The sequence below is a fragment of the Otolemur garnettii genome, unplaced genomic scaffold, assembly GCF_000181295.1.
Source record: "Otolemur garnettii isolate 467f Iridium unplaced genomic scaffold, OtoGar3 scaffold00071, whole genome shotgun sequence".
Taxonomy (NCBI): Eukaryota; Metazoa; Chordata; class Mammalia; order Primates; family Galagidae; genus Otolemur; species Otolemur garnettii.
This window is the reverse complement of record NW_003852466.1, coordinates 1,443,472-1,455,159: the sequence shown is the minus strand read 5'-3', so window position 1 is coordinate 1,455,159 and position 11,688 is coordinate 1,443,472. Positions and strand designations below refer to the sequence as shown.

Genomic DNA, 11,688 nt, shown 5'->3' with positions numbered 1-11,688 from the left:
CGGGGTGTCTTCTTCATAAAATGTTCGCCCAGGCCGATTTCTTCAAGTGTTTTCCCTACGCTTTCTTCTAGAATTTTTATGGTTTCATGTCTTAAGTTTAAATCTTTAATCCAGTGAGAGTCTAACTTAGTTAATGGTGAAAGGTGTGGGTCCAGTTGTTTCCTGGGACTTTAAGAGGAAGGAAATGGGAAGAAAATTGTCAAATCATACAGGTTTTGGAGACCAAGGAGAAATAAGTCCTGAATATCTACTCTACAGCTTAGTGCTTATTGCTAATAATAATATATTGTCATATTGTACACAGAATATTTGCTAAATTGGAGATCTAAATGTAATTATCACACATCAAAATAATAAAAGAGGAGAAAAAATTTGGGAGATGGCTGAATTGTCTTTCCCCAAAGGCACCAAGTTGCATATATTAAATATGTACAGCTTTTTATTTCTTAAGACCTTCATAATGTAATTTTCATATTAAGAAAAAAGTTTAAAAAGAAACAGCTTCTTTGCCTCTATAACACTGTGGACACCAAGAACTCTGTAAAATCTCCAAACTTTCCTCAATGCTGGCACATCAGATTTGGTTCCCCTAACATTCCTTAGGGAAAACTTTGTAACTTTTCAATGAAACCAAATAAAGAATTTCTCCTTGGAGGAAGTAAGCCCAACTTCTCCTACAGCAGTCTCCCTAGACACAACACTTATGGGAAACTTTCATTCTGCTGTCATCTTTGTATCCCAAGGGACCTGAACTGTTTGCAAGGTGGAGAGACAATAGAACAATTCATTTAATGAGGCGCTCTGGGTATACACCCCTCTAGACCCTAGAAATGTTAAACATGCTCCTGCTGGCCCCCATCTGTAATCCTCTGATCTGAGCCTAAGAGAAAGCCCAATTGGGCTTCCCAGGAGCCAACCTTGGAGAACAGAAAGCTCAGTGACACTATCAGAGAGAATCAGTGTGAGTAGGGTTCTGATGGAGTGAGAAGAAGGAAAGGAAAGTGCATGCTGGGCTTTGCTTTTTGAGCAATGAGATGGGGACAGCCCTGCCATGTATTTAGTCTATGAGGGTAAAATCCCCGTACCTTGAAGGCAATCTACTTCCCATTGAGATTGGTCTTTTCCAGCTCTCATTTGGTTTCTTATTCTTTATTCCTTGAATCTCTAATAGACTCTTTTTCCACAGAAATTTAGAAATGGTTATTTCTTGATTACATCACTTTCTGGACAGTCTTCACAGCTTACCACTTGTGTTTCAAATATTCAACGTTCTTATATCTAATCATTGATTAGTTAACTACTCATAGAAGATGTATTATGCACCAGGTTTTGAATATTTTGTTCTTAATTTGATGTACTTTTTAATTTCCTAACTGAGAGGGTTACAGATAGAGTCCTGCCCAAATCCATAAGGAAAGGAGGCCAGTCTAGGGATGAAGGATAGGCTTTATTTTAAAGGAGCAGAATGGAATCTCACCAGAAGTCAGCCAGCTCACAAAATTTCAAGGGACTTTTAGTAGTGTAGTTGGAATGTGGGAGGGGATCATGAGAGGTAATGAATGTCATGTCTCCTACAGAATGAAAGATGCCATCTGAGACTGATTTTACAATTACTGTCTTCCATAAAAAGTGTTAATATTGCATGAAGGCCTTCTCTCTAGTGCTAGCCAGGACTAGGGTAGAAGAATCCTGATAATTCCCAGGAACACCCACCCTAAAACATTTCAGGAGAGTGGGGAGGGGGTTGCTTTGACCATGCCATTTGGTCTCTGACCTGCTTTCTATCACTAGCTTTCCTCCCAATATCGCTATACCCTTGTCAGGGCCATGAGGATTTACAGGAGTATGGGAAGGGGGTTGCTGTAATCATGCAATTTGGTTTCTGGCCTGCTTTCTTTCTCTACTTGTCTCCCAAATAGGTGTACTTTCATCAGAGTTCTAAATTTCTTCCTCACACTAACTATTATTGCAGTTGGGTCTGACTTAGTGAAATCACTGAATAGTTCTATGTTGTTGTCATCATTATTTTTGCACTTCATTGTACACAATGTAACACAAACGATACACTTATTTTTAACATTTGGCACTCAGGGCAATTTCCTTTTATCATTTTAGCAATCGCATTACTTCTTTTTATTTTCATTTGTTTTTTATTGCCTTCAATTTATACTGAAAGAAATTGAGACCCAACCCAGAATAATTTGCCCAATGGCACACAAGACAGTAAAAGAAATAGATCCTCTAGTCCAGTGTCTATTGGGTAAGAGACCAGGAACTCCAGTCTTTGTAGTGGTTCTTATTCCTCAGCAATCATTAGAACATATAGGTCTTGTTAAAGACTAATGCACAGTGCCCATACTGGAGTTTCTGGTGCAGTAGATCTGGGTCAGGGTACAAGTTTGCTTTTCTAACAAGTTCCTGATGCTGCTCATGCAGAGACCACATTTGGAAAATCATTTTTGTAGAATTCATGTGAATTTCAGAGCTTTTATGCTTTACATCCAAATTTCCTCTTGTACTTTTTGGGAAGATCAAGTGTAAGTTCTGATAAGGCTTCTTTCAGGTTGCTAAGGTGAAAAGAAATATCCCTGGACACTTGGAGCACTCACTCTTTCTGGGAAAGTTTCTTTCTGGGAAACTTTTAGAGATAATCTATACAAATAGTGGCAAGACTTGGAGGTGACATTAATTGTGTCTACTGAGTACTTTTTCTTTTTTTAAGTCAGGTGTTAATTTATTAAATATAACTTTTGAACAAACACCCCCGGGCAAGTTTAACAAGAATTAACTTCTTGAAATATTTCCAAATTCAATTATGTTGATCTAGTTTTCTTTCAACTAAACTTTTTCTTGTTTTGTTCTTCATTTTCTTTGTTTCTACATTTTTTTTTTTTCTGTTTAGCAGTTAGAGCATATGCATTATTTCCTCATATGACATCAACAATGCAGTGTTGGTCTCCGGCTTGTATAAGCACCCCTAAGTTTATGCTCTGTACAGTGGCTGCTTAGCAACCAGCATGCAATACATTAATGAAGCACTTATAGAGTGTGATACCAAACAGCAGCTGGCACCTTCACTGGCAGTGTTAAAAAGCTTTAAATTTTCCATCAGTCACATATTCATTAAAAACTTTATTTCATAAAGCTAAAACCTAGACTGCTTAACAAAAACTCAAGTGAATAATTTTTCAAGTTTAGTATTAGTCATTTACTAATTTTCCTATCATATTCCATCAAGGCCAACACATAACCCAAGGTATGTTAGGAGGTTTGCTCTTAGAGCTGCTTCTGAGTTCCAGGCAAAAACACCATTTTAAGCTTCCAAGGACTATACACACTATCTTGTACCAAGATGATGACTTTTTAAAGTCTCTCTCTTTTTTTTGATGTCCTTAACTTACTTCACAGAAAGAAAAAGGCACAGAAGACACTTGGTTTCCTCACCAATAGTGGCCTTAAGCTATACACTTGCTTTTGTGAATAGTTTTAAGATTCAGCAGCATTAATCGTGTCATAGCCATTCATAAAAACATTTAGGAAAAAGCATAAAAGAAAAACAGAAAGAAAAGAAACACCTGCTGGCAAAGGCTTAGAATCTGAAGGCTAAATACAAAATAGAATACAGAACAGACACCAGAGGCAGCACAGGGGTTATTAACTAGAAAGCTGCTAAGAATAGCTGCCACCTGAGGTTTTGTGTTCATTTTTCTCCAATTTTTATTCACTATTTTTTCAAAACAATCACCAGCAACCTGATAGAGCAGTGTTTGCAGTCTTTACCATGTCAACACATACCTAGAAAAAAAAATTCTCTACCATATAAGAGTAAAAATAGAGATTCTATATGGCCAGAAATAGTCTGCCAGCAATCTCTTTAAATGCTCAGAAGAATACTGAATAATTTCCTTTGGAGTAGTTTGCTTTACTTACTCATGAATTTTATACAAATTTTCTAGTATTTTCATGTAGAATATTCTATTGCCTATGGTTGTCAAACAAACATTCTCTACTGGGTTAATAAGTTGTCCATGTTTGTGTGTGTATGTGTCTCCAGAGATTCTCTGCTCTGGCTGCAAACCACCTAGGTATCTCATATTCTCAAATACATTTTTTTGAATTGTGATTATTTTAATTTCTTCATGGACCTATATTTCTTCATGGGCCTATATATTTTATTTAACTTTACTATTCAATGTCAAGTCTATATTCAGGTATGTGATGAGCTTTTGTTTTTCTCTTTTGTATCATTATTGACACATTTGGTCTCACTCATTAGTAAACATCTAATGAGTAAACATTTGTGTTCATTGAGGTATCACAATGTGACAGGCATGAAGTAGTTCCCTTTAAAGAAAAATGATGAAAGAAAACAGTCACAACCTCAGAACCACAAACATAAAATTACAGACATGAGATGTGCATGAAGAGAGTGCAGAGGATGCTCTGCTGTGGGGCTCACATCTCTGCCCCCCGACCCTTATCCACTGCTCTCCATCTCACTGTCCCTCAAGTCCCCACTATGAAGCTCACTGAGCCATATGTATGTAGCATTCTGTAAATTTGTTTTTTCCTTAGTCCCCTGGTTAACTCTGACCCATCTTTCCTCTCTCATGTCACATATTTGTGTATCAGAGAAGCCCACCTACACAATTTCCCAGACTAAATTGCTCCTCCATGATTTTTCACTGACTTTAATTTAATAAACTTTATTAGACATTATTATCAGACTCTTTTTCTATCATGAAGAATGTAAGTATTTACTTTAAAAATCTCAAATTTGGTGGGATAGTTCATCTATTTAATATACAAATATGTCCAAAATTTTATTATTTCAGCATGTATTCAACATAAAATGAATGACATATTTTACAGTCTTCTGTTTTCATACAAAGTCTCATAAGCCCAGAACATACATTAAAATTGGTAAACACCTCACTGCATCCTAACCACACTCTAGGTGGTCAATACTACATAATTCCTCCTCTATGCTTTTCCTCTCTTTCTCATTCCTCTTAATTACCCACATGGTCTTGTCAACTATTTTCTGCCAAGATGAAACTGATACTACATAGGAAAATGCTTGTTATAATGGTCAAAAAAAGGTAGCTTGCATGCATTTTTGTTTTGACATTTTAAATTATATTTTATTAATTTAATGCAATTTAGAGAGTATATAAAATTATGAAGAAGCTAATATGGCTTTCAATTTGACTAAGATGATTATATTTATGTAAACTTTGAACATTTTCAATCAAATCTATCCATTATATATGTTGGTGATTACTTTGTTGATTTTAATACATCTGCAAATGAGATATCCACTTGAGCAAAGCACTTGACACACACCTGGTATTTATTTTAATGTTTGTGTGCTTTTATTGCCCCCCTTTATGTATGCAGCCTACTTGGTTTTTCCTCTTCTTGGGAGACTTCATCTGGCAGACAAGTTCTGAAAGAAGGAGACATAAGGATATTCACTAATTACAGGTCCTGTATGGCACTCAAGAGAGGTAACAGAATTAAAGTATTTATAATGGTTAGAAATACATCCTGGTGGTTGGTCTTTTTATATGGGATCTTCATAAATTATGGCCATGAAAGCCTAATTTACAATAAAATTTAATAACAGAATCTCATGATTATGAATTGTTCATTGTATGTCCTGAGAACCACAGTATGAAAAGGACATGCATTCCTGTATAACTTCACTCTTTGATCTATTCCTACTGTAGAGGTGACATATCTGCAGCTACTAGTTTAAATGACTATCTCAAAGTCACACCAAAGTAAGTTGGTGAATTTTTATTCCAGAAAGACTAACTCAATACAAATTTTCTTAATTATGCATATCTATAATGTACCTCAGAAGATTTGTGTATCCAAAATAATTATCCTAAAGGTGGAGCGTAATAATAATGGTGACAAATATTAATTATGAGACTATTTATGCACAAAATCCATTTTAAACCTCACAAACAAAGTAGTATGAATAATCACAGTTTTAGAAAAATAGCTAGACACTAAGGTAAATGTCACATCAATAGGAAATGTCAAGTCATAGAAAAAAGTTTCAGTTGCAAATCCATGTGATTATCACTATTGTAGATTCATTAGAATGAAGTATAGAAATGATCAAGAAATGATAAGATATTGAAAGGGTACAAATCAAATCTACCAAGTACAGAACATAAATGTCTTAACACAATAATTAAGTAAATGAGTTGAAAGCTATATTAATTAGTTTGATGTAACCATTACAAATTGTATTATAAAAAATTGTACCTCACAAAAGCATAAATATATTCATGATCTATGTGTATCTGACTTAATAAAAGGAAAAAAAAAGAACAAGAAAAAAATTTTCAGAAGGATTCTATCAAAGAAGAAATTACCTAATGCTTACAGGTTCAGATATGAGAATTATAACTATATAAATAAAATAGAGACTGCTGCTAAATGGAAGGAAATCTGAACAATTCAACCCATTTAAAATATAAATGAGCTACCACTTGGCTGAATGAATCACAGCTTTTTAAAGGGCTCTGCTGAGTGTGAAGAACATTCATCCACAAGTGGACATGACAGTGTGATAACTAGCCAAGGAGCCAGTTGGCTTTTAATGAAACATTCCCTTTGTCTCTTTCCCCAGAAGACATATCAGGTACATGGAAGCAGAAAACTATACAGAATCAACAAAATTCCTTCTTCTGGGATTCTCAGAAGATCCTGAACTGCAGCCCATCCTCTGTGGGTTATTCCTATCCATGTACCTGGTTATGGTGCTCGGGAACCTGATCATCATCCTGGCAGTCTGCTCTGACTCCCACCTGCACACCCCCATGTACTTCTTCCTCTCCAACCTGTCCTTTGTTGACATCTGCTTCACCTCAACTATAGTCCCAAAGATGCTGGTGAATATCCAAACTCAGAGCAAAGACATCTCCTACATAGCGTGCCTCACTCAGGTGTATTTATTTATTATTTTTGCTGGACTGGATGATTTCCTCCTGACTGTGATGGCCTATGACCGGTTTGTGGCCATCTGTCATCCCCTGCACTACATGGTCATCATGAACCCAAGGTTCTGTGGGCTCCTGGTTGTGATGTCTTGGTTCATCATCTCCCTGGTTGCCCTGGTTCACATTCTACTGATCACAAGGCTGACCTTCTCTATAGATACTGAAATCCCACATTTCTTCTGTGAACTGCCTGAGGTCCTCAAAGTGGCCTGCTCTGATACCCTCATCAATAATATCATGTTGTATGTGTCAACTGTGCTGCTAGGTGTGTTCCCCATCACAGGGATCATCTTCTCTTACTCTCAGATTGTCTCCTCCCTAATGAGGATGTCATCCATAGCAGGCAAGTATAAAGCATTGTCCACCTGTGGGTCTCACCTCTGTGTGGTCTGCTTGTTCTATGGAACAGGACTTGGGGTGTACCTCACTTCTGCTATGACTCATTCTTCCCAGAAGAGCTCTGTTGCCTCCGTGATGTATGCAGTGGTCACCCCAATGCTTAACCCTTTCATCTACAGCTTGAGGAACAAGGATGTGAAGGGGGCCCTGGGAAGACTCCTCAGCAGAACAGCCTCTTGCCTGTGACACACAGATCACTGGTTCAGAACTCAGTGAACATTGTAGGCCTTGAAGGAAAATGTTGTGAATTTAAATATCTTGGCTCTTTTTCTTTTGTAAATGGCAAACTTCACTTTTATATTCTGAAAGCAACTGTAACTTGCCTTTGTGATATTTTCTGTTTCCCCTCACCAGTTCTGTCCCCAGTAATTTCTGTTCAAATTTGTTCTTTCATACATGGTCCTTAAATTTCCTCTTTGGATAGTTTTATTAGGACCACTCCAGAGATTTTTAACATGACTATTAAAGCTCTTTTCTTATCAAGTGCTGATGCAGATGTTCAAAAATCACCCTATTCCATTTTATAGTTCCTCACTTTAATTTGGCTCTGCTTCTTTCTGATTTGTGGAAGAAATGGAGGAAAAATCCCACAATTGTTGAAGTCAAGTTCCTACTCTCCCAGGGAACTACTCTTTGCTTTCCATGCATAGATTTTATCATGAAAACATGTATTTGAGGAGGCGGAGCAAGATGGCAGAGGAGATGCATCCCTGAGTCAACTCTCCTGGTGGTTTCAGGTGAGACTGGGCTTATTGGATCTCTTCCGTGTGGAGTGCTTGCACAGATAAGCAGCATGGGGCGAGCAGCAAAGAGGTGAATTGCTGGATTGGAAGTGTAGCCCAGAACTACGGTGTCAGCCAGAAAAAACTCAGGGCAGCAGCTGAAATGGTGCCATCTGAGACCTGTGGTGCCAGGTCCATGGCTTGCATCCTGTGGGCCAGGACAGCGGCTTGCTTCCTGAGAGACAGAAACCAATCCCTCCCCCACGAAAGGCTCCTGTGCCCAATTCGTGGGGAGTTTGTGTGTCTCCTGAAGAGTGTGGTGAGGCATGGATTTCCAAGCGGAATTTAGCAGCCAGAAATGGGAGACATTTGGACCCGGTTTGGGTGTCAGGGATCCAGGCATTTGGACAGAAACTTGAGGGGAAGGGACTCTGCTTAGGAACCGATCCATTCTGTAATTTTGGAAGTCTGTGTGGAGCTGTACTAACGCGGCGACCTGCAAGGTGAATCAGTTCCCCTCTTATAAACACTGAAAAATCTTTTGAATGTTTTGCTGCAGCAGCGGTAGTTGTGGCCCCTCCCCATCAGAAATAAACTGAACGCCCAAGAGCAAAAGGGCCACCCTAGATCTTTTCCCTTGGGCCACATGGATTTGTTTGAGGGGAAATCAGGAGTTGAGTGCAGGGAATAGGTTCCCTTCCTACAAACATTGAAAAATCTTTTTAATATCCTGCCGTGACAGGCGGCAGCGGCAGGCCCCTCCCGCATTGGAAATAAACTGATCACAGACCGCGAAAGGGGCGCCCCAGCTCTTTTTCCTCAGACCACAATGGTTTTCTGTTCGAGGGGAAATTAGGAGTTGAGTGAAAGTGTGGTGAAGTGTGAACTTGTGTCCCAAGTTTGGAGGACAGATAGGAGTGGGCGGTCAGCCAGGAACCAGATGTAAAACCTCCAAAATGGCGTCTCCATAACACCTCCCCCAGAAGCGCAGAGAACTCAGTCTGATCTGCAGCCAACCATCAGGCATATGAAGTTAATCCAAGACGCCCAACGCTTTGCGGGAACTGTTGTAGGGAGAATCTGGGCATCCTGCCAGCAAAGATTCTCCATATATGTATATATATATATATATATTTTTTCCCCTTCTATTTTTGGTATTAGCACAGGGACCACTCACAGCACCACCTGTTGTCTAGAAAGTATACTGCAGCATAATTATATATATATATTTAAACTGGAACCCCACCTCATTGAAAAAGGGACTTGTTTGTATATACTCCAAAAAAAGTAATTTTCCTAGCAGTGCCCTCCTTTTCCTTTTTTTATTTTTTAATTTTAATTTTTTACTTTTTATTTTTATTATATATATACATATATTTTGATTTTCTCTCTTCTTTGATTGTTTGCTTTCCTATTTGTTTGCTCTATCATTTTATGACCAACATTTCTGTCATTATCTTTTATTATTACTATTTTTTTTCTTTTTCTTTCTTCCTTCTTTCATTTTTGATCTGTTAGTTGACTGGTTTGTTTGTTGTTCTGTTTACTTCTTTGTCTGTTTGTTTACATGTGGCTGAGTGTCTGGGCATTGGTGTGCTTGTATGTCTGATAGCATCTTAGTCTGTTTATTTGTCTGCCTGGTTTCAATGTATTTTGTACTTTGCTAAATCCCCAGGTTGGCTATATTCCCTAACTAAAAATTTCACATTCAATAAGAATTTGGAGTAAATAGCGGATGAGAGCTGACTAGAGCTAGCTTTCAACATAAACGTCAGTTCAGGGAGAGAGACAACTACCAGAAGAAACCAACGAAGCTGAAAGTGGGGAGCTGAACTGAGAGAAGAGATAGATAAACACACGTCCTCCCCACCGAGGCAACCCACGACTTCAAGAAAACAAATTCCAGGCTTAGATTGAACCAAAGCAGAATATTCTCCAGCTCCCATTTAGTGCCCGAGGCAGATAGGCTTCAATTATCTCTGCTGGCTGGCCACAAAGAGTGGTCACCAAGTGGAGAAGGCATTGACATTACTGGGACTCTGTCAGGCACAAAACCCTGATGAACTCATTGACTTTACCTGGAATCTGGTAGACACAAAACCCTGACTCACTCACCCATTGGATAGGACTGGGTTACAGAGTCTGGGTCAACAGAAACTATTGGTGGGGTTAACTGAGACTGAGGATACCAAAGTCCAGCGGCTAAGGGTGAGTAAGGAGGGGAAAGAGACATCAACCTCCTTACTCCAGATTATCCACTGAACAGGCCTTTCTGACTCCTCAGAGGATCAGAGTGACCCACACTTATACCACTAGTAGACTCCTATTAATTAGTTGCTAGAGACCTTGCGATCTTTCCAACCAGGGAGTGGGTACTGACTGGGTCAATAGGTTTGGATCTCTTGATTTGGGCAAATTAACTGGTGGTTGAGGGAGAATCTCTGATGCTATCAGGATTTTCTCAGGCCCAAATTGTCCTCAGGTGGAACATTCTCCAGTTGTCACTGAGTGCCTAAGATAGTCAAGCCTCAGTTCCCTTTGCTGGTGGGGGTCAAAGAGCAGTAACTGAGTGGAGCTGGCACTGGCTCCACTTTGATTATGGCAGACACAGAGCCCTGCCACACTCACTTATTGGGCAACTAGGTCACAGTCCTCTGGGGTCTCCAGTGACTGGGTGTGACAAAGGTACAAGGTGGGGTAGGAGGCATCAACCTCCCTAGAATACTTTACTAGCTGGGCAGGTCCCTCTGACCGCACAGAACACCAGAGCAGGTCATACCTGTGCTGCCAGAAGATCCCTGCTGTACAGTTGCCAGAGACATCTCGAACTCTCCCACCTGAGAATTGTGTTGACCAGGACATTTGTCTTATATGATTTGAACTGGGCCAACCACCTGAGAACTATCTAAAGTGATACCGTGGGGGTGTGGTTGAGGGAAGGTGTGGTTTTCCTACCCCAACCATAGCCAGTAAGGGGAGGGGTGACTTAATCACTCTTATTTCTCCACAGCTGAGATCTTAACCCAGAGTAATTGATTTTCTAAGGTAGAACAGATACCAACTGTAAACAAGATAGAGACAAGCAGACCTCTAGGCTCTCAGACCATAGCAATAGTTGCATCTTTGGCAAAGTTCTAGGGGAAAAGATACAGACACTAGTCCCAGCCTTTGCCCAAAAGGCCAGCAAAATATCACTCCCAGAGCCCCCAACCCAACTTCCTCCTATAAGCTCACCTAGCCAAGGAGAGTAAATCCAGCATGAGGTGGAGCCAGCGGAAAAACTCCAGTAGTAGGAATAACCAGAGTGGAGGAACCCCCCCAAGGAAGGACGTGGCAGAGGTATCTGAAGATTTAACCCATAAAGAGATGGCTGAGATGACAGAAATTGGTTCAGAATGTGGATAGTAAACAAGATTAATAGAATGGAAGAAAGGAAAGAGCTAGAATTTCAAGAAATGATTGAAAAAATGTCTCAACAAATTATTCAAAAGATGTCCCAAGAAATTATTCAAAAGATGACTCAGGAATTCAACAATTTCTTTTTTTTT

At 39.3% G+C, this 11,688-nt stretch overlaps 1 protein-coding gene and 1 pseudogene across 1 annotated transcript; both read left to right on the top strand.

Annotated features, from left to right (window-relative positions):
* Positions 1 to 6,665: 6,665 nt before the first annotated feature.
* On the top strand, positions 6,666 to 7,604 carry LOC100947791 (olfactory receptor 7D4-like). The gene has a single exon (XM_003793671.2). The coding sequence runs from the start codon at positions 6,666 to 6,668 to the stop codon at positions 7,602 to 7,604; it is 939 nt and encodes a 312-aa protein (XP_003793719.2).
* A 3,794-nt stretch (positions 7,605 to 11,398) lies between these two features.
* Positions 11,399 to 11,688, top strand: part of LOC111726563 — a 23,676-nt pseudogene continuing 23,386 nt past the window's right edge.